A 21,591-nucleotide genomic window follows, 5' to 3' on the forward strand; every position below is an offset into this window, starting at 1 on the left:
GGAAAAGGAGGAAGAGTGGGGAATGAGGGGGAGCAGAAAGGGATCCCCAGAGCTGGCAGCTGGGGATTTAGTGGTAAATTAAGAATAGAGACCTTAAGAGGGCCATGAAGCACACACAAACACGAGGTCCTCTCCAGACTCCCCAAATCCTCCTGCCACCTCCAAGCCCATCTCCTTCCAATAGTTTGACCTCCTGGCAGACCCCCTTCCCTCTGCTTTCTCCAGGGTGGCCACCCACCCGAAGCCCTTCTGTCTCCAAGTATCTACTTGGTGTCTGTGGGGGCTGCCCTTCCCCCCAGCACTCTCCCTAGAACACAGATATGACAACTCAACACAGGCATAAACACACACAAGCACTAGCACAGGCTACGTGGTGACCCACGCAGTAGGCTTTGAATTTCCTCCTCCGCATTTTGCAGTTGCTTTGGTCACAAAGGCTGGTCTAACAGTTTAATCCCACAATGAGGTGGGACTTTTCATGTGGCTGCTGATTTGGCATTTGGCTCCAGGACATAAATCTGAAGATACATAGTGGGTAAAATACCCTACTTTCAACAGAAACCCGAAAACAAACAAATGGGGTCAGACACCTTCTCTGAGTTTATTACCCCAGCCCTCTACCACCCTCCATGCTGATTCCACAGGCTGAACACTGGGCTCAGTGACCTTGAAAACATCCCTGCTGTTGTGAGCTGTCAACCAAGCCAGGTGAGGGGAGCGCTAGAAAAGTCACTCAGGAGACTGGGGCGTAGAAGCCAAGAGTCTCAGCAAGATGGGGCACACTCAGACTACGTAAATGAAGAGATTCTTTACAATGGTGTGGGCTGGCTTTTGGAGGGCTCCACGCAGAGAGGCACTGATGGTCATGTGGTCATAGCCAGAGAAGCAAGGACAGCAAGAAAGGGCTGTGGCAGTCCTGGGGAAGACACACTGGTCCCCCTCCTCCTCCCCACCTTGCCCAACACCCAGAGGAGAGAGGGACCCAAAGGAGGGGTGAGGAGGCACCCCCTAGCACTGGGGAAGAGGAGGGGTGGGCATTAAATTAAGTAGGGATTGGAACCTTCAGCTGGAGTGAACTTTGTTACAAGTGACTAAACTATTTGGAGTTTACCATATAAACAGTGTATGGATGGGAAAGGGAAATTAGACATTGGGTAGGCAGGACTGATAGGAAAATAAAATAGCTGTGTTTGTGCCTGCCTGCATTCTCACTGTTCAGCAAACTGGAAAAAGAAGTATTAACAGTTCCATTTTACAGACAAAGAAATCGAATTTGTGCTCAAAGAGCTGGTGATAGCCGAGCTGGGACAGAACACTGCTCCTCCTACCTTGACTTCCCTGGGTCCAACTCCTCCTTTCCCCAGAGCCACACTTGGTAAGCCTGGATTCAGTGCAAGCTAAAGCCACACTTGGTAAAAACAGGACTGAATCAGGGGCTCCAGGTTCTCAAGATACACCCCCTTCCACCCACGTCCCCCAGGCCTCTTTTCAGTGAGCCCACCTGTGCTCCTCCAAGGTAAGCTCTCAGAAGGCACAGCCCGGGGCTGATGAGGGCAGCATCTAGTCTCCATGCTGACTGCTGTGTGGTCTTGGGCAAAGAACAGCTCTCTCTGGGCCTCTTGTCCCTCTAAGCAGCCAAACCATCCCTGGGGTCCCTGCCAGGAGGGAAAACGGATTCCAACCAGTCCTGTCTTCCAGGGGCCTCATGTGCCGCTTCACAACAGCCTTTGGGAGCTAACAGGGAAGCCATGTTGAGGTGGGGACACCCAGGGAGTAGGGGCAGGGAAGATATTTTGGGGCAGGCGGATCTCTTGGTCACTGCTGGACAATGGTCCAGGGCAGCCATTGTGCTGGGAGTGGAAAATCCTTTTCTGACTCCATCTCCAACAGCTGAAAATAGTCCAGGGTAAGCCCTTGGGGACTGAGTCTGGGGCCATGACTGACTGGCTCAGCCCTGCCCATTGTTCCTGGCTGGGACAGGGCTGAGACTGGACACCTGGCTGAACGGGAGCCAAGATGGAGGTAAGCTCAGGAAGCCTGTACTAGAGGAAGAGCAGCTGGGCAGAGCCAAGCTGCATGGCAGATGGGGAAACTGAGGCCCAGAGAGAAGGGATTCCCTAAGACATCTGGTGCACAGGGGAGAGGAGAGCCCACTTGCACATACCACTTGGCAAGGCAAACACCTCTCTCACCCTCCATCTGCAAGGGGCAGGGCCATTAAACAGTGGACCAGCTCTGCTCCAAGTTCCCATGGGCTGCCCATGGAGTTGATTTTCCTGTCACTTGATGCCAGGGGAGAATTGCTGCTGACTCTAGTCCTCAGAACTGAGAGCCCAGGGGGTTGGGAGAATGCCTGGGAGAGCAACTGTTAGTTGTGCCTTTGATGAAGAGCAAGGTGGCTGATGCCCTGAGGCAGGAGAACTGGGACTTGGGAGGCATGGGATCCAAGCTCCAGAGAGTGGCCCAGAGAGGGCAGGCAGCTAGCCTCCGGCCACACAGCAAAGTTGCCCATTTGTTGCTTGCTCTGGCCCAGCTCCCAGCTGGTCTGGGTCTCCGGGGTCTTGGTTGAACCAAGTAGTTGTTACAGCACCCCATAATGGCAACCATCACTTAGGAAGAAATGGCTAAGCCTGTTGCCATGGCGAGTGGGACCACTCTGGACCACAGAGACCAGAATTTGGTATCAACGCCCTCCCTCCCCCTCCCCCCTTGCCTCTGCATGCTGCCCTCTCACAGCCTGGCAACAAGGTTCTACACACACACACACAGGCCCATGGACCTGAGGGCCACCTAGTGCCAAGCAGGACAGAGGGAGTTCCCACACCTTACCCCAGGGTAAACCTGCTTTCCTCCTGCTCCATCCTGGGAAGCCTTGGTCACGGGAGGCCCACTGTGGCTCACTGGCTGGACATTCCTCTCCTCCAATAATACATCCTAGCATGGTTATACACTGTTATGTCAACTCCACAAGGGCAAGGTCCAGCCGCTTTGCCTGGCCTCACCTTGACACTGTGCCAGCCGTGGAAATGCTTACCCAGTGCCTGGGACTGTTCGAAATGTTTCATGCATTATCAATCCAATGTCCAGCATGAGAGGGAGTATGTCCTTTCAGAAATGAGAAAACGGAGGCCCAGCAAGATTCAGTAACTTGCCTGAGGCGCCACAGCCGCAAGACGCAGAGACCCCACTCAGGCAGCAGTGGTAAGGGCTCCCCACCCCCACTACAACGCCCCTTCCAGCTCGAATCCCAGGGAGGGCTGCGTGCACATCCTCCTGCCCAGCAGGGGCTGCAAGCAGCCTGGGATGCCCGAAAGGGAACTAATCTATCTGATGGACCCGGATTCCATCCTGACTCACCCCTGGCTGCCTGTATAACCTGGAGCAAGTCCTCACATCTCACGGCCTGTCTCCTCCTCCGCTAAATGGGGAGGATAATGTCTATTTCACACAGTCATGGGGAAGAATAAATTAGAGCGACGAGAGGTGCCTGGGTCGTGAGTTAATACAGGAGTATCCTTCCTCATGAGCTTGACTCGGAATAGAAGAGCTCAAGTCTGCTGTGACAGAGTGGTGACAGAGGGGTAGCTCTGGGGGCCTGACCTCACTCCTGAGCCCTGGGATAGCTGCCCAACCCCCGCCTGGGGCAGAGACCCCTCACGTGCCAGGGCCCCTGTCTTGGATGCACCAAGCTCACCGAGACTAGCCGCTGCAGGGAGGACAGCAGACCTTTACCTCCCCACCCAGTGCTCCCCTTCTCTTCTATGACCCAGGCTTCAGAGCTCAGTGCCACAGCTCCACCCACCAGCTCCATGTGGTGGGGGGAGGGGAGGATGCTAAGGCAGCAGGGGTGATGACAGGAATCCCACTAAGGCATGGACCTGAACTAAAGGCTGCAGAGCAGCAACGGCAGCCTGAGCTGCTGGCACATATCCAGGCTCCATGCTGACCGACTGAGTGACCTTGGGCCAGGCCCCACCCGTCTCAAGTCTACAGCTGGGCTGGACAATCCCCAGGGTCCCCATCAGGTGACTATGCCCTTTCACAGTGGCCTTCAAGAGTCAACAGCCCCAGGAAGTGATGTCAGGGCAAGGAGGTGAGGTGGTTGGGAGGGAGCAGGGAGGCCCAGTGAGTAAGAGGAGATATTTTAAGAGCAGGCAGGTCCTCCCACGTCACTACTGGACAATGGTCAGGGGCTGGGAGTGGAAAATCCTGCTCTCACTCCAGCTGAAAATAACACAAGGCAGGGGTCAGAACCTCACCCACTAGGTGGATGGTCTAGGCCCTGAGCAGCAAGGACAGACGTCCACATCGAGGGGTCAGAGAGTCTTACTGGTGTCTAGGAGTGGAACCTTGAGCCTAACCCTGGCTCCCTTAGAGTCTCTCTGCCCCCCGCCCCACCCCTCCAGTGTCTGACACTGGATTAGATGGTGAGTAAGGCCCTCCTTTCCCAGGTCCTTTGTGCTGAGAATGTGCTGGTTCAAGGAAGACCTCCTGGGGCTAGGTCATAGTGTTGGCTCCATGTGCTGTAGGGCCCTGGGTTCTCAGGGTCTCCAGGACAGCCACTTGAGGAGTAGATAGGCAGAACATGAAAGGAATGGGGACTAAGGGTACTTGGGCCTGTGGTGACCACAGCCCTACCCCCAACCACAGATGCACACTCAGGAGCCCCCAGAATCATAGTGTACAACCTCCTGCCTCTGGGTCTAAGCAGGACTGAGGGAATCAGAGCCCAGCATTTACACTCTTAGGTGTAATCTTACCTGGGTATGGGGTTCCTATAACTAGGATGGGGTTCAGCCTGAGCAGCAGCTAGTAGGAAAGAGACAGGCTTGGGCCTGCAGGAAAGGCTCAAGGACAGTCTGCAAAAAATAGTCACAAAAAAGCTCACAGGGACTCCGGTCACATTAACAGAAGTATAGGACCTAGAATGTGGTAGGTGAGCATTTCACACTACTTTGAGCACATCACCACCATTGCAATCCAGAATAATTTTTTCTGGATCCTGGCTTTTGATGGGTCCCTGCTGCATCAGGGAGCTGTGGAACTAGACTCAAACTCTTGAGGAAAGGGTGCTCTGTTCTGACAAAGTAGAGTGGGAAGGGTGAAGAAGTCATAAGAGGGAGGCAGAATTTGGGTGAGAAAAGAATCTTCTCTCAGGCAGAGTGGGCTGATAGGGCAAGGGGTGTCCCCGAGGGAGGGAGTGAGTCTTTACATTTGAGATTAAGAGTGAGGCCTATCAGCTTTGCCCTACCCCCGTCCTAAAGCTGAGCTGGGCCCTGTTCATCTGAGTTCTACAAATCTCCACAGTCATGCCGGGTGGACCCAGAATCTGTCACAGGTGAGAAAGATCTCCTTCAACCTAAGCCCTGACCCAGGCTAAGCACGAACTATTATGCCACATAGCTGGATTTTCCCAAGAGACAGAGGAATGGACAGGAAGAGAAATGAATCTCTCCCAAACTTAGCGCCTGTGTGAAGGAAACCTCGGGGAAAGGCAAGGAGGGAGCCCTGTCTTGCTATCCTCGTGATCCAACCCCAGCCTCATTCCTGCCGTGAGCCTGGGCACCGGCTGCCTGGCCTGCTTCCAGTTCCTGCATACCCTGGTTTCCTGTCCCCATGTCTTTGCCCAAGATGCACCCTGCACCTGGATGTTCTTCTCTGATGAACTGCTTTTCTCAGAAGCTACAGCCCAGGAGTGTCCCCCACTCCAGGCAGCCTCTCTGACCCAGTGGTCCACAGCCCCAACCACGCAGCGTTATTGGTGGCGTGCTGGAGCCTCTTGGCTCTGCTTGCAAGAGCCAAGTGTTACATTCTCAGGAACTGTGAAAGGAGGTTGATGTCACATTAGTAGTCTGAAACTGGCCAAGGCAGGAGTATCTGCACCACTGCTGTTGGCAAGGCTACAAATAAGGGGTTCCCCTCACCCCCTGGAGAACCAGTTAGATGGTTTAGCATTTACCAGCACATGACTGGTCATAGCCATTGAGCCCTAAAGTGGGGGGATCCCAAGGACAGGACCCCACCTGACTCCTGCCTGCTGAGGCAGCTAATGGGAGGACAGGTGGCAGAGGAGTACAGGCTGGAGAAAGGACCCCAATGTGGCTGGTGAGAGCTTCTTAGGCTGTACCGTCGTCCTCAAACCACACAACAGGGCACAGCACAGTAGGTAACAACCACATCAGTACAAGTTACAGCCTCAAACTGGCTCCCAGCCCAGGGGAGCCTCCAGCTGTGTTTCTGACATCAGTTCCCTGATGTTTCGTTCATCACTCAGGATGGGGCTCCTCCTCAGAGGAAAGAACCATCCAGACCTGCCCTAGACCCCTCTGCAGGAAGCTCCGGCTCAGTGCTGGCGCCTTACCAGGGTCCTTTGGTCAGCCTGTAACCCCGCCCCTCCCAGGGGCTCAGGCCCAGACTGTGACCTTGGTAAGTCGCTTTCCCTTCTGGGCCCGGTTCTCCATTTGACTTGATCAGGCTTTGATCAAGCCTTGACCTGACCTGGCAGGCGTGGCTGGCTATCGTGTGCGAGCCAGGCCAGGGGCCTTACCCTTGCCTCTCTTGAAGCCTTATTCCCCAACTCACACACACAAATTGTGACAGGCGTCCTAGGGACTGTTGAGATCTCTGGGCCACAGACAGCATGCTGAGCCCCTGCCAAATGACAGAGCACTGAGGTCATGGTTCCCTTGACCATCAGGCATGAGTCACTAATGGGGCCCTATCTAGGGAGAATATCCCATCTGCAGAAGTCCTAGTCCCTATAGCCCCAGCCCCCATATGAACTTGCACAGGCCTGAGGGGCTCAGGTCCTACAGCCGGATGTCCTTAGTGTTCTCACCACCAGCTGGTGTCGACTCTGTCCGCCTAGAGTCCTCACTGCTGGTCGATACCTCTCTGGTCCTCTTGATGTCAGTCCTGTCCGACCTGCGCAGGCCCACTCTGCGGCGAGCCGGGGCCACTGGAGTGGGGTCGGTGGGCGGCTTGGCATCTCGGGCAAAGCGCACGAGCCTCTGCCCGGCCAGGAAGTAGAGCACAGGGTCCAGGCAGCTGTTGGCACTGGCAAGCGGCCGCGTGATCTTGTAGGCCATGTTGACCGCATTGAGGGTGTGGCAGCTGAGGTCCAGCGAGCGGAAGGAGTAGTAGAGAGTGCGCGTGACGTGGAAGGGCAGGAAGCAGAGCGCGAAGACGGCCAGCACCACCGCGATGGTGCGCACCGACTTGCGCTTGGCCCGCGGCAGGCCTCCCGACGTCCCGTAGGCCGGCTTCAGCAGCCGCCGAGCCATGAGCACGTAGCACACCAGGATGGTGGCGAAGGGCACGGCGAAGAGCAGCCCCAGCATCACGGAGCTGTAGGCCACGAACTGGCCGAAGAGCTCTGGCGCGGACGTGTCGTGGCAGGTGATGCGGCCACCGCGCGCGCTGGTGGTGACGAAGTAGAGCACGGGGGACTGGCAGGCCAGCACTAGCACCCACACGGCGGCCGCCACCCGGCGGGCGTAGCGCGCGTGGCCCCAGCGCAGCGAGCGCAGCGGCCGCAGGACCCCCAGGCAGCGGTGCAGGCTGATGCACGTGAGGAAGAGGATGCTGCAGTACAGGTTGGTGTAGAAGAGGAAGCGCACGAGCTTGCAGAGCACCGTGCTGAAGGGCCAGTGGTCGCCGCGCGCGTAGTAGTAGACCAGCAGCGGCAGGGAGGCGGCGTAGAGCGCATCGCACACGGCCAGGTGGAACATGTACGTGGTGGACGCGTTCCAGGTCTTGAGGCGGCACAGGAAGATGTAGAGCGCCGCGGCGTTCAGACACAGCCCCAGCACGCACACCACGCCATAGGACACGGGCAGCAGCACGTACTTGAAGTCCTCATTGAAACGGCACTTGTAGCCCAGCTTGTCCCCTTCCCAGGAGTTATTGGCCGTGCCGTTCCAGCGTCCCAGGGCTGTGGCCATCGCCCTGAGAGGGAGGGGGATGGCAGGGGTTGGGGGGTGGGGGGAGAAAAGCCGTCAGTGTCACGACTGGGGCTGGGGGGGGGGAGCCTGACACACCCACTGGATGGGGGTCATGAAGGACCCCGCGCACCCACAGAGCCCTTTGGTTCACATCTGCCCAACCAGGTTCCAGGCCTTTGTAGCCATCTGACCTGACTCTCTCCCCGACCCAGAGGGCCCAGAACCGTGGAACCCTAGAACTTCGAGAATGCGTGAGCACTTCGAGAATGCGTGAGCTCCATGAGTATCAGGGCCACATACCTCTAAAACTTCAGGACAGGGATAGGCAAACTACATCCAGAGGGCCAGAGGCAGCTTACCAGTCTGTTTCTGAAAACAAAACAAAACAAAACAACTTGACTGGAACACAGTCATACCCATCTATTTATGAAGAGTTGAATGGTTGTGACAAAGATTGTATATTTCTGAAAGCCTAAAATAACTACCACCTGGCCTTAAAAAAAAAAAAAAAGTTTGGCCACCCCACTCTAGAACCTCAGGAGCACAGAGTTCTAAATCGAGGACCCTGAGCTCTAGAATCTGAGAAGCTGGGGAGTCCCACTGCAGTGTCATCTCAGATTCACAGAAAGGGGTCTCTAAGGATGGCTGGCTCGGCCCACACCCAGCGCCCACTGCCTGCTGAGGCGTTTCTGGCCAGTGGGCAGTCCCTACTTTCCTGGAAGCATTAGAAAGTTCTTTCCTTTAGGGGGGGCGCCTGGGTGGCTTAGTCAGTTAAGCCTCTGCCTTCGACTCAGGTCATGATCCCAGGGTCCTGGGATCAAGCTCCACATCAAGCAGCTCCCTGCTCATCAGGGAGTCTGCTTCTCCCTCTAACCCTCCCCCCTGCTTATGAACTCTAATACATAAAATCTTAAAAAAAAGAATCCACAGACAGTTTCTTACTATAAAATAAAAGAGTCTAAAATACAGATCAGGGGCGCCTGGGTGGCTCAGTGGGTTAAGCCGCTGCCTTCGGCTCAGGTCATGATCTCAGGGTCCTGGGATGGAGTCCCGCATCGGGCTCTCTGCTCAGCAGGGAGCCTGCTTCCCTCTCTCTCTCTCTGCCTGCCTCTCTGTCTACTTGTGATCTCTCTCTGTTAAAATAATAAATAAAATCTTAAAAAAAAATACAGATCATTAAAATAAATTGGCCAAGGTCACATAGCTAGGGATGCCTGCATTTCCTATCCAGGTCCACCCCACAATGGAAGGGGTCATAGGAAGGAGGCAGTGAACTCCCTGTTTGGGGGTAAGAGGCTCTTCTAGCAGAGTCTGCGGAAAGGCTTGTGTCCTGTGTGTGGGTGTGTCTGGGAGGACAGAGAGGGGAGAGGACATGTGAGTTCTCCCTATCTTAGGAATCTGGGGCTGTATAATTCCCTTCTTTTTGGAACCTGAGGTCCTGAGAGGCTGGGACTTGAGGATTCTGTAGGGCCGGTAACACCCACTCTCTTAGGCCATGAGCTTCCTGCCCAGCCTAGAAACAATAGTTCAGGCCCCCTGAGGTTGAGATTAGGGGGCTGAAAGACACATAGGTCCCTCAGTTTCCCTTCTCTGCCCATGCCCCATACCCCCCATCCCAGAATCTTATGTGTCTCCTGTTGTCAGCAAATGTGCAAACAGGAAGAAGGGAGTGTGTACCTCCCAGAGACGCAGGTTCCTTCTTGAGGAGGCAGGGATGACCCAGGGTGAAGGAGACGGGGAGGTTATGTGGTGCCAAACTGAGTGGGGGCAGCACCCCCCCCAGCCCTGGCTAGGGCTGGCCTGCTGGGACCCCTCTGGCCCAGAGCCAGGACTCAGGACCTGGCATCAAAGCATTTCCTGTATCCCACCCCTGCTCCACACTGCCCATGCTGCCTTCACCCTCCCTGCCTCTCTAGCCTCAGTTCCCCCCAATCCAGAGGAGTCTTTGTAAAGACAAAGTCATTCCTTTGCTTGAAACCCTCTGTGGCTCCTGCCTATTCTCAGGAGAGAACCCTGCTCCTCGCTCTGGTACAGTGGCCTTCTCCTCAATCTTCAGGAAGCTCTCTCAGGTCACCAGCAGAGGAGAGACAGGTCTTCACTGAAGGCTGTGCAACAGGGGGGTGTGGTCGGCGAGGGGAGTGATGTTAAGCCCAGGCTGGGGGCAGGCCTGGGGACGCTGAGAGGGGAGAAACTATCCCAGAGGGAGTTTGGGGAGGGTAGGGGCGGGAGAGGGAGGCTGGTGGGATGCCTGGCTCAGGGGTGGGGAGGAGGAGCAGGTATGGGGAGAGAGGCACTCCTTGTCAGATATGACCATGCTGAGGTTTGGTCAGTCTCTCCTCTGGGTCAGGGCCCTCTACCCCACCCACCCCAAGCTACAGTATCTCTACACAAAAGTTTTCTGGCTAATCACTAAAGGTGGAATTTCTGATGCTAGTGAGATGGGTGGGGACTTCCCCAAGTCTCTCATGAACCAAGGAAACTGCCCTTTCCACCTGTTTTAAGATATCCTGGCCTCCACCCACTCAGGCCAGCTGGGGACTCCATTGCCATGGCCTTCATCCAGAATGAACCTGCCTGCCCTGTCCCTCCACTGGCTGGCCCCCCAGCTCCTGCTTATGAAGATAACCAAATCCCCAGCCCTCTCCCTTGGCCCTCCGCTCTGCCTCTCCTTACCCTCAATGCCCTCAGGGTCTCACCCCCAGCTCCCACCTAACTTTGTCCAACACCACTTGCCAGCCCCTCTGTGCCCGGTTCTGGCTGGTCCTGCCTTGTCAGTGCCCTGCCAGGCTTCCCTACCTTTGCTTACGCTGTTCTTTCTGCCTGGAAAGCCCTCCCAGAACCCACTTGCACTGTACCCCATCCTGCTTACCCCTCCAGGCTCTTCTCAAATGTCACCTCGTCTCTGAAGCTCTGCCCCTCCACCACCCCGACGTTCCTCACACCCTGTTGGCAATCTGTCCTTCCACCCTCTACCCCCCAACACATTCCAGGTGCTCCTAGAGGGCTGCGTCCATCTGATTCTTTTCTCTGTCCCAATCACCCAGGAAGAGGCCTGATCCAGAGCAGGTATGACACGAATGAGAGAACGAGAGAATGAATGAATGAAGCAAGCACAAAAGGATACAGGGGTCCAGGGGATGCTGAGCTTTATTTTTTTTTTTTTAAGATTTTATTTATTTATTTGACAGACAGAAATCACAAGTAGGCAGAGAGGCAGGCAGAGAGAGAGGAGGAAGCAGGCCCCCCGCTGAGCAGAGAGCCTGATGTGGGGCTCAATCCCAGGACCCTAGGATCATGACCTGAGCTGAAGGCAGAGGCTTTAACCCACTGAGCCACCCAGGCACCCCGAGGCTTAGCTTTATGACAGTGGCTCTTCTTTCCCTTATCCCTCTGAGGGCCTCCCAGAGTGGCCCTGACACAGATTTCTCAGTTGCCTACCCTAGCTGGCCTCCTGGGGAACACTCCTGGGGACTGGTCCACCCGAGGCCTATTCCTCCTCCTGCCCTAGGCAGGCACCTGGACTGCCTCTCAATTTCAAGAGGCCTGCCATTCTCCGGCCAGGCCAGGGAAATGCCAGGGGGAGGGGAATTGGACCCAGGCATCCTGGAAGTGCGTCAGCTGTCTGAGCCAAACACATTCTTTCATCTTGCTCATCCCTGGTTCAGGTCATGGGGTCAGCCTGGATCAGGAGTTCCCGGTCCTGGTGCCCCCTTACCCGCAACCCCTCATTTTATAGGGGCCGAGCCTGGGCTGAACAGCTTCCATGCAGCATCGTCATTTCACCCCCCCCCCCCACTTACTCCTCAGCAGATACTGCCACAGAGGTTGAGCTACTCGTTCAAGGTCACACTGCTAGGAATGGGAGAAAATGGGCTTCATACCAGGGCTCTCTGGCTCTGAAACCTGAACTCATCACAGCCTGGGATGAGGGAGCAGGGTAGGGATCCCCCTCAACTGAACCCTGCTCAGCATATACACACGCACGAGTGAAGCTGCACGGGCCTCCCAGCACGCCCATACCTGACCAGCACCTGCTCTCCATCGGGATGCTCAGTGCCTGCTCAGGTTCCTCACTCATGAATGCGCAAGCCTGGACCAGGACGCAGGGGATTCTTCGGGAAACAGGAAAAACAGGTCCCAAGGCCTGGGACTGCACCCAGCTTCTAGCATTTCTCAGGGCAGGCCATGCTGTGGGCTCTGTGGAAGTGGAGACAGCAGGTGTTCTTGGGTTGCTGGTTGCAGGAAGTCACCTGGGCAGAGCCCTCCCAGGCCCACTTCTGATGCTCTAACCTCAGTCCAGAAGAGACAGGCTCTGGTGTACTTGTCCCAGTAGGAGTGCCCGCTGCCCACCCACACCCCTAGCCATCTACCCTTGGCTCACGTGGTGCAGAGATGGTTGCTCCCAGCCTCGCCCCCCCCCGCCCCACCCCGCAGCCCCTTTCACAGGAGTATGGCTCTGCTGGGGAAAGTCTTCCTTTCACAACCTGCAGGGCTGAGCACCATCTCCAATGCACTGCCCCCCCCCCATCCTGGTCTGTGTTTCAGTCCCTACAGTTGCCTGGTATACACTCGACAGTACTCATGCCAACACAGATTTGTTCAAGCTAGGCCTCTTCTGGAATCCTCCTCCTCCCTGCCCCACCTGTAATCATTCCTCCATAGGTGTTATAAACACACATGAACACACATGGACATAGCCAGATACCCAGAGACTTACACAGTCACATTCAGATGTCTACACAGCACGAGCACACATATGCATGCGTGCCCACATGGTGTCCTAGACAGGGCCTGGAAGAGCCTTTAGAAATCACCTGCACCAGGGTCGCCTGGGGGCTCAGTGGGTTAAGCCTCTGCCTTCAGCTCAGCTCATGATCTCAGGGTCGTGGGATCGAGCCCCGTGCCTGCTTCCCCCTCTCCCTCTCTCTTCCTGTCTCTCTGCCTACTTGTGATCTCTCTGTCAAATAAACAAATAAAATCTTAAAAAAAAAAAAAAAAAAGAAATCACCTGCACCAAACTCCCATTTGACAGAGGAGGAAACTGAGGCCCTGACACCAGACCTCACCATACTCCAGGGACAGAGCCAAGACTGGAGCACAGGCCTCCCAGATTCTGGCCCTCGTTCTTATCTCTTGTCTTGTCTGCAAGGCCCTCGCACACAACAGGCACAAGGTTTCATTGATGGGGTGGCTGGTTCCCTGGGGGAGGGACCCCTCTGGATGTGCAAGTCCCAGCATCCGCCAGAACCTCAGGCTCATCAGCGGAGAGAAGGACATCTCCTTCATTCTTCCATCTGCTCCATTTCCCTACAATGGGGGGCAGGGTGTGCTGGTCTGAGACAGCTAAAGCCAGGTCTCCAGGCTGGAAGCAAAGTGCAAGGGGGGCGGGTGGCGCCACCGTGGGAAGAAGAGAGGAGGAGACAGCCGGTGCAGGAACAGGGCAGGAGGGGTGGTGCGGAGAAACGTCCTAGTGATCTGCCAACCCGCTGAGGAGTCCGGTGACCAAGGAAAGAGCTTCATCTTTCCCCCCACTCCCCCCACCCTACTCATCTCCTCAGGAGATGCCTTCACTTAACAGACAAGATGGAGCAGAGCACTTTCTCGAAGCCTTTCCTCCCATTTCAGAGAAGGATCTCTCCCACCCGTCCTTCCACGCTGTAAAACTCTAATATATCCTCCACACTGTAGCTCTTTCCCACCCGCGTGTCACCCCCACTCACCAGGCCCTGTCAGTTCAACCAGTGCAACGGCTCAGACAGACCCCTCTTGTCTAGCCCACGGCCTCAGGCTTGTGTTTCTTCTCCAGGCCACTGCATCAGCCCACACGCTTGCTCTCGTCCTCGCCCCCACCCTGCCCCCTACAGTCCCTCTTTTACACCGCAGTCACTGGCTCTTCCAAAAACACAAATCTGACCCTATACTGTTGAACTCAAAACCCTTCCATGGCTCCCTATTGCCCTCAGGCTAATGACCAAGTTCCTGAGACTGGCATTCAAGGTTCTCTGGCTGAGCAGACCCGGGTCACCCCGCTGGACAACTCTGTCTCTCTGCCTTCAGCCTCATCTTCCCATCAAAAGCACAGCAGTCCCACGGTCCTATCTTCTAACATTTATGTCATAACAAGAGTGGAGTGCTTTCTCTGTAACCAATTCATATTAGGTAGACCGCCTCTCATTTAATCCAGAGAAGCTCAGAGAGGCTAACAAAGCTAGCCAATTGCAGCCTTGATCTGACTTTAGGAACTGTGCCCCTGATCACTACCTCCTACCCTCTACAACCCAGATCCTCTGCTCCAGGAAGCTCCCCGACCAGCCCTCTTTGAGCCCCATGACTGCCTCTCAGGTCAGTTCTCTGCCAGAGGGAACACCCTAGTGTTCTAGAACTCCAGGTACTAGAATCTACTACTCTTCCTGGTATTTCCTCAGAGTGAAACACCTCTGATGGTTACCATACCCATTTCGCAATTCCAAACACCACCACTAACAACAAACCAAGGCCAGAAAGGGTAGCCCACGATCTCATCCAAAGTCACCAATGAGTGAGGGGCAGACTAACTGCCCCCTTCTACCTGCCTCCACCTCTATCCCACATGGGCTTCTCCTTATAGCCCCAGGCTACTTAACTCAAAGCCATAAGGAGGGGCTGAGGCAGTTTCCAGACTGGCTACAGAATTTCCAAAGTGGTTGAACAACATTCCCACTTCTCCACTAGGGCAGCTGCAGAATGAATGGACCGCCCACTCACCCGCCTACCTGGCTGGCCCTGTCCAGCCTGGCAGGGAAGTGTGACATCACCATTCTGGAAACCCCTGCACCCTGCCCCTGCTGGGCGTGAGGTGCTATGCGGGCAAACAGAGGACCTGGACCCAGACTACCACTGAGGGGCAGGGGTGGAAAATGGGCAGGCGGGAAATCCCAGTTCTGCCCCAGCTCGGGTACCTGGACAAGTGTCAGCTCCACGACCAGAGTCCCAATCTTACAATCTAAGAAGAGCACCCATGGCATAAGGTTATTGAGATAGTTAAAGGAGATGATTTAGATTCATTTTATGAAATAATTTAAAAAGATACAACTTCAGCAGGTGGGGAAGGCAGGGAGGATGGGAACATCCCAGGAAGACAAGACGGGCAGGAAACCCAGAGAAATCAGGGCAGAGTAGCAAGGTCACAGCCATACTGGCTATAGATCAAGTTTCCCACCTGAAGGCCATCCTCAGAAGGGAGGGCAGTTCAGGGGACCCCCCACCCTGGCAGGAAGTAGACCCCATAATTACTCCTTAATTCACTCACCCTTTACAAAGATTGCCATATCTATGCCTGTCCCCATGCAGGACACTTGGGGAATCCAAGGTGGGTCAGACCCTTCTGTGATCTCAAGGAGCTCACTGTCAAGGTGGAAAGTGGAGGGAGGGTGGCAGGAGACCCAGAAACACTAACTGACAACCCAGGGTGATCAGGGCTGAAGGAAGCAGAGGCACTAGGGCTGAAGTTGCCAAGAGGGCCTCTAATGGGAAGTGGGGGAGGGGTGGTCACAGAAGGCTTTCTAGAAGAGAGGACATCTGACCCGCATTTCAGAAGATGGAGAGCAGTCAGGTGAGTGGAAAGAGAAGAGGAGCAGAATGAGCAAAAATCAGAGCAAGAGATCACACAGCGTGTCTCCGGAACTGACAGTCATCCCTGTGGCTTGAGGGACTCCGAGAAGGCAAGGCTGGCCAGGAGGACATGAAGGATCTTGGAAGTTATTCTGCACCCCTTCCCAAGTGTCCGCCACATGGTGGAGGACCAATAAGCTCCCAGCTTTGCTTGGTGTGCTCCCTGCAACACAAGCACTGGGGCTGGTCTGGGGCAATGGCTGGGTGGGTGAGCTCAGATGTTATCTGCAGGTGCTGTTGCAGTGTGAAGCCTGTGCAGCCTCCTCCAGGAGACCCTGGGGTTTGGCAGCCCCTTTTGGAGGGCTCTCTCCTTCTTGGAAGCCCCTAGAATTCTGGCCATGGGAACCACACACTGAGAGAACATCTGAGTGTGGGTGTCAGACCAACCAGGCTGGCCTCCCATGTTTCAGATCAGGAGACTGAGAATCCTTAAGAAGAAGGGCCGTCCTCAAGGTCTGGTATTCTAATTATATTCAGGGTGGGTTGAGCACCCTCTGCCCCAGCCCTGAGCAGGGCTCCAAACTACCTGTCCTTCCTCTGACTCAGCTTGGCCTGGCCCAGCCCAGCGTGCTAGAGACACACAGCTGAACCTAAGCCCGTCCAGAACCACACCCTGGACCCCACCCTGACTTTTCACACTCAGATGCCTTCAGCCAGGGTCAAGGAGAGCGAGCCCTGGACTCCACCCTGGCCTCTCACACTGAAATGCCTTCAGCCAGGGTCAAGAGGAAAGAACCATGGGTTCAGGCTCCAGTTTAGAACCACCCATGCTGTGCAATCTTGGTCAAGTCAATTCCCCTCTCTGAGCCTCCAGTTTTTCATTGATCAGGTGGGGAGAATCCCCACTCTACCAGATGGCTCCGGGGGAATGAATAAGACAAGGGAGCCAGTGATGTTCCATGCAGGTAGCAAATCATGCTCTGTCCTGATGTGGGTGGGGGCTGTGTCTATCTAGCAAAGAGACACAGGAACCCTTCTCAGCAGGGGCCCCTCCTGGGTAACCAACCACTCAGAGGGGCAGAAGTCACAGTCGAAGTAGGCAGGGAAGGCTCTGGTAAGGGTCATCAGGTCTGGAGAGAAGCAGGAAGAATCCAGCTTGGGAGGAAAAGGGAGAACTGGAAAAGCCAACATAGAAAAAAAGGACACAAGTACAGAGCAGGGTACAAGTAAGCCTGTGATTCTGGGAGTGTCTCACTCTGGGTGCTTTCAGAATTCTTTCATTGGTTCTGACGGTCCAATTCCAAGAGTCTCTGGCTCTAAGTGTTTCTTCAAGTCTGTTACTCAGTGCTTCTGATAGCTTTCCACAGGAGGCTGGGCTCTCAGAGCAATGTAATCACAGATCACTGTCCCTGGAGCCACAGAGTCTCAGCAAACACTTGCCAGTGTCCCCATGTGCCCAACCACAGAGAGACCCTGCAGACTCAGACTCAGATCAGACTTGGTGAGGAGCTCCAGTCTGGATGGGGAGAAAGACACAGATGTGGACTAAGTCTACTTGGGTGACTAAGCCATGACCGAGGGAAGCCCAGGAGCCATGAAGCTAACCAGCCTGTGGGGGCTGCCCAGCGGAGGGGTCATTTGAGCGGGGACCCAACAGAAGATGAGTTTGACAAGTGTACAACAAAAGGAAGAGGACACTGAAGGCCAAAGGAAGAGCCTGCGTGTAGACTCAGGGGTGTGCTAGCGCGGACAAGAGGTCGTGTGAGGCCGGAATGGTGGGGTGGATGGCACAGCATGTGCGTGGGCCCGGGGGACTCACATGAAAAGGCTTGAATACCAGGTTGAGGAGCTGGGCCTTGATCCTGAGAACAATGGAGAGCCATGGCAGGGCTTAAGTAGGGAAGGACACAGAGTGACCTTGAGAGGAGAGGAGTAGGAGGGGCCTACACATGTAACAGTCTAGTGAGAGACACAGGTTTCTTGGCCCTGGATTCTCTGAGAGATGGGGGGCATCCTTGGTGGCCCACAGCACAGCCAGAGCAAGACTCTTCCTCCCACAGCTGGGGCTGGGGAAACTGGGCACTCACCAGGAAACCAGAGCAACACCAGGAGCCTTCCTCCAAGGGAGGGAGAGTATAGAGGGTCATGTGGGCCCCAAGAAGCTTGAAAGAGGTCCTTCTCCCATGCTCCAGGGCCCAAGCAGTATCGCTGTCACTGTCAACACAGTGCCAGGGTGACACGGTAGAGGGCCAAGGAGGAAGCAGCAGCCCAGGAGGGCCCAGGCTGCCCACCCTCCCATCAGGGACTCTAGCTACTCACCCCGGACTGGAAATACTCAGGCCTAGGAGATGCCATAACAGGGGAGTAGAGGAAGTCCTCTGCTCAAGCGCCCACTGTAGCTCTCCATGGAGCAAGGTCCTCGTCTCCCCTCCGTACTCTCACTTCCACATGGCCCTTCATCTCCCAAGCACTCCTCGGCATCTGCTCTGTGCCCAGCCTGTGCTGCGTGATGCGGACAGAGAGACATCAGGCTGGCCTCGTCCTGCAGCTGATCTCGGGGGTTAGCAGATGTCAGGGAAGGCCCCACAGCCAGCCTCGCCCCACCAGGACCTGATGGCTGGGAAAGGCCAGGACTGAGGACCCAAAGGCAGCCAAGAGGTAGGTGCGGACAAAAGAGTACAGCAGCCGGGCCCACAGAAGACAGTTCAGGGAGAGGATTTCACCAGGAGAGCCTCCACCTTTTCTCACCAGATCAGCTGGGCTTCCCTAGTCCTGTGACCGGCATGGTCCATGAGGCTACAAGCAAGACCTCAAGTCATGTGTTCAGGGCAAGATTCAAACTTCCTTCAGACTGAAACCCAGAGGAGCAGGCCTTCCTGCTCCAGGAGCTCCAGAACCTTTTGTCTTGAACGGGGAGAGTAAGTTAGGTCAGGGAGCCAGAAGCCCTAGCTTCACCTTGGCTCTGTGATCTTGGGGAGGAAACTCTGAATCTCTCTTTGCTCGTCTGCAAAATGGGGGTAATAATTCCTCCCTCATAGGGTTGGTAGAGGGTAAAACGAGGAACTTTTATAAATATTTCCTAGTAAGCTGTTTCTGCAGAGGGGGGCACAGGGGGAGGAAGGCAGTCAGTAGTTGAAATTCTGGTAATGGGGCGCCCGGGTGGCTCAGTGGGTTAAAGCCTCTGCCTTCAGCTTGGGTCATGGTCTCAGGGTCCTGGGATTGAGCCTGGCATTGGGCTCTCTGCTCAGCAGGGAGCCTGCTTCCTCCTCTCTCTCTGCCTGCCTCTCTGCCGACTTGTGATCTCTCTCTGTCAAATAAACAAATAAAATCTTAAAAAAAATAATAAAAATGTAAAAAAATTCTGATAACTAGCACAATCCCTTGTTACTGTACCCACGTTCTAGTAACTTCAAAATGCACTTAAGTCTCTGAGTATCACACTTCTCCCTGTGCACTGCCTTCCACCGCTTACAACACCCTTTCCTGACCACTGTCTGAAGAACGGTCATAGCAACCTTGCATTTGAGGCAAGGATTTACAGATGGCAAAACTGACACCTAGAGGGGCACCATGGCCTAAGGGCCACAGCCAGGAAAGAAGCCAAATCAAAGCACTCACCCGTGACACCTTGGTGATTTCTTGTATTCTTTTAAATGGTCCTTAGAGGCTCCAGGAGCCTCAGAGCCCTGTGCATCCCCGAGAAGAAGAGCAGAGGGAGGGAGGAATCGTACCCTCACTCTGCAGCCCAAGCCCGCCAAACATTTATGAGGGTCGCCCACTGTGATCTTCCAACTTCTCTGGCCGGACCCCAGGACAGCCCAAGGCCGGAAGAAGAGGAAGCTTACAATTCTGGCCCCTGGTCTTCCTGAGCACATGCTCTTGATAGGACCTTACCCGTGCTGGCCCCCTTTAAAAGGCTGGCAGGGAAGGAACTACCCAAGGTCAGCCAGCAAGTTGGGGGAAGAGCTGGAATGGGATCAGTTGCAGGTCCCACTGGGGGAGGGAGAGTCCTAAGTATCCCCAAATTCCTCAGCAGGAGCATCTAAGGCCTGAGGGAAGTGTTTGGCTGAGGGGTCAAGGGCTCAGAGCATAAATAATGCCTGGGTGGTTCTGATGTTTCCATCTGACCTCCTTGTATAGCACTACTCAATCCTTTCTTCACCCTGCAGCTGGAAAGATCTCTCTGAAATCCTGCTTTGACCATGAATCTTCCCTGTCCACAAACTTTTTATGGCTCCCTATGGCCTTCAAGATGAAATTGAAGTTTTCAGCTTGCACACTCTGGGTCCTGTAGTGTCCCAGAACACACTGTTCTGACAACCCACGCCACCTACCTCCATGAATGGATTCTAGGTCCCTCTTCTTTGTGATGACCCGGAGCTCCACTGCAGGCATGCCTTCACTGGGAAAGCTGCAGGCAGGGGGGGGGAGATGGGGGGTGGGGGGGTGGCAGGGGTGGCAGGGGGGTGGCAGGGGACAGGGGACAGGGGCGGAGACTGCTCTGGCAGTTCAGCCCAGCACTGTGCAGGGCGCTGGCAGAAAAGAAATGCCTTCCAGGGGGCCCCAGACCTCTGGGGAGGAAAGGAGGAGCCAGAGACTGTAACAGCCCAAGGTGGAACCAGGGCTGTCAGCACCGGGACTGGCAATAGTCAGAAAAGGCTCCAACCCAACTGTGGGATCAAGGAAAGAAAGCTTTCCCAGTGAGGGGACATCTGAGCTGGGTCCCAAGGCTGGGTAATTCTCCAACCTAGGAAGATGAGGTTAGGAGGGCATTTCAGGCAGTGCTACACGCAATCACTAGAGCATGATGGGTCAGGCAGGAGAAGAGGCTGGAGAGGTTGGCAAGGAGCAGTTCTTGGAGGCCTTGAGTCCCAGCTTAAGGGGTTCAGGCTGGGTCTTGTTAGCCCAGGAAAGAGAATAGTGGAGATAAGGGTTTCAGGAAGTTCACTCCAGGGACTGACCCCACTTAGATCCCCAAGCAGTGAGCCTACCCAGGATGACACCGCTACCTCAACATGACCCACACACCAGCAACTCAATGGCCCTCAAGTTCCATAGTATTATTAATCCCCTTTCACAGATGAGGCCACTGAGGCTCAGAAAAGGTCACAGGGCGGCCAAGCAGGACTGGAATATAGGTCTGAATCTCCAGAGAGCTTTTGTGGGCCCTGTCTGCTTCCCACACACTGATAACAGACTTCACCAGGGCCTCACCCTAGCCCTCAAAAGCTCCCCATTATTCCAGCCTAGAGCCCCAAACAAACCAGGCACCTCAGGCTGCAGGCCCTGGGTAGCCGAGGACGCCATGCATAAAGGAACAGTAGCCCCCACCCCCACGGACCCCTAACTGGCAGTTTTAATCCACAGCTGGGCCTGGCCCTTGGGTCTGGCTCCTGGGGAAAGGGGGGCGGGCGGCAACCTGCCACCGACAATTGGGGAGAGAAGCTAGGGCACTGCCTTTCTTCAATCTGACCCTTCCGGATTAGAAGTCCCCTGAGAGCGGCTTAACTGTCCTTCCAGGCCACTGTCCCAGCCCCCATGCCCACCCCCACCCCCAGTTTTACAAGGCCCCAGCGGGATGGGGTCCCACAGTGGCCCCGGGGTTGAGGGGGCGCAACGGGCCTCCAGGGGCTCGCGGGTGTCGCCCGCGCCTCGGGGCGCTCACACCAGAACACACACACAAACAAGTCCCACAGGTTCAGCTACTCGACCCGCCGGGGCGCACGCACTCACCCGCTGATACTCAGACGTTCCCAAAGACGCCGATACACTCTCGCCGGGGATTCGGATCATACTCCGGGAGGTGCACGCGCGGGTGGAGACAGAGTCCGACTGCGGCCCCACCGGAGCCCTCGCACCGTGCGGAGCCCAGCGCCCCTCGGACCGCCATGCGCAGCGCCCAGGGGCGCAGCCGCCGCGTCCCGGGCGCGCCTGCCGGCCTCTCCCTGCCTCCGATCCCTCCAGGAGGCCCGGCCGGCAGCTCCGCGGGGGCGCTCGGCAGCCCGCAGCGCTCCGGACGCAGCTCCCGTGCCCGCGCTCGGGTCCCGCCGCAGCCACC

At 55.7% G+C, this 21,591-nt stretch overlaps 1 protein-coding gene across 3 annotated transcripts; it reads right to left on the reverse strand.

Moving 5' to 3' along the window:
* Window positions 1–3,374: 3,374 nt before the first annotated feature.
* Window positions 3,375–21,582, reverse strand: P2RY2 (purinergic receptor P2Y2). Of its 3 annotated transcripts, none has more exons than XM_047691594.1 (4): window positions 21,267–21,582; window positions 11,975–12,140; window positions 8,244–8,312; window positions 3,375–7,947 (listed from the first exon to the last, which is right to left on the reverse strand). In XM_047691594.1, exon 4 carries the CDS (start codon window positions 7,941–7,943, stop codon window positions 6,810–6,812), a length of 1,134 nt encoding a protein of 377 aa, XP_047547550.1. In that variant the 5' UTR covers window positions 7,944–7,947; window positions 8,244–8,312; window positions 11,975–12,140; window positions 21,267–21,582; the 3' UTR covers window positions 3,375–6,809. The 3 variants fall into 3 exon arrangements, with proteins under 3 accessions (XP_047547550.1, XP_047547549.1, XP_047547551.1); XM_047691593.1 differs by having other exon boundaries at window positions 11,964–12,140; XM_047691595.1 differs by lacking the exon at window positions 11,975–12,140.
* Between the last annotated feature and the right edge of the window lie 9 nt (window positions 21,583–21,591).

The sequence above is a fragment of the Lutra lutra genome, chromosome 10, assembly GCF_902655055.1.
Source record: "Lutra lutra chromosome 10, mLutLut1.2, whole genome shotgun sequence".
Lineage (NCBI taxonomy): Eukaryota > Metazoa > Chordata > Mammalia > Carnivora > Mustelidae > Lutra > Lutra lutra.

Coding starts and splice junctions, on each gene's coding strand:
- P2RY2 (XM_047691595.1), bottom strand. CDS start 7,943: ATGGCCACAGCCCTGGGACGCTGGAACGGCACGGCCAATAACTCCTGG.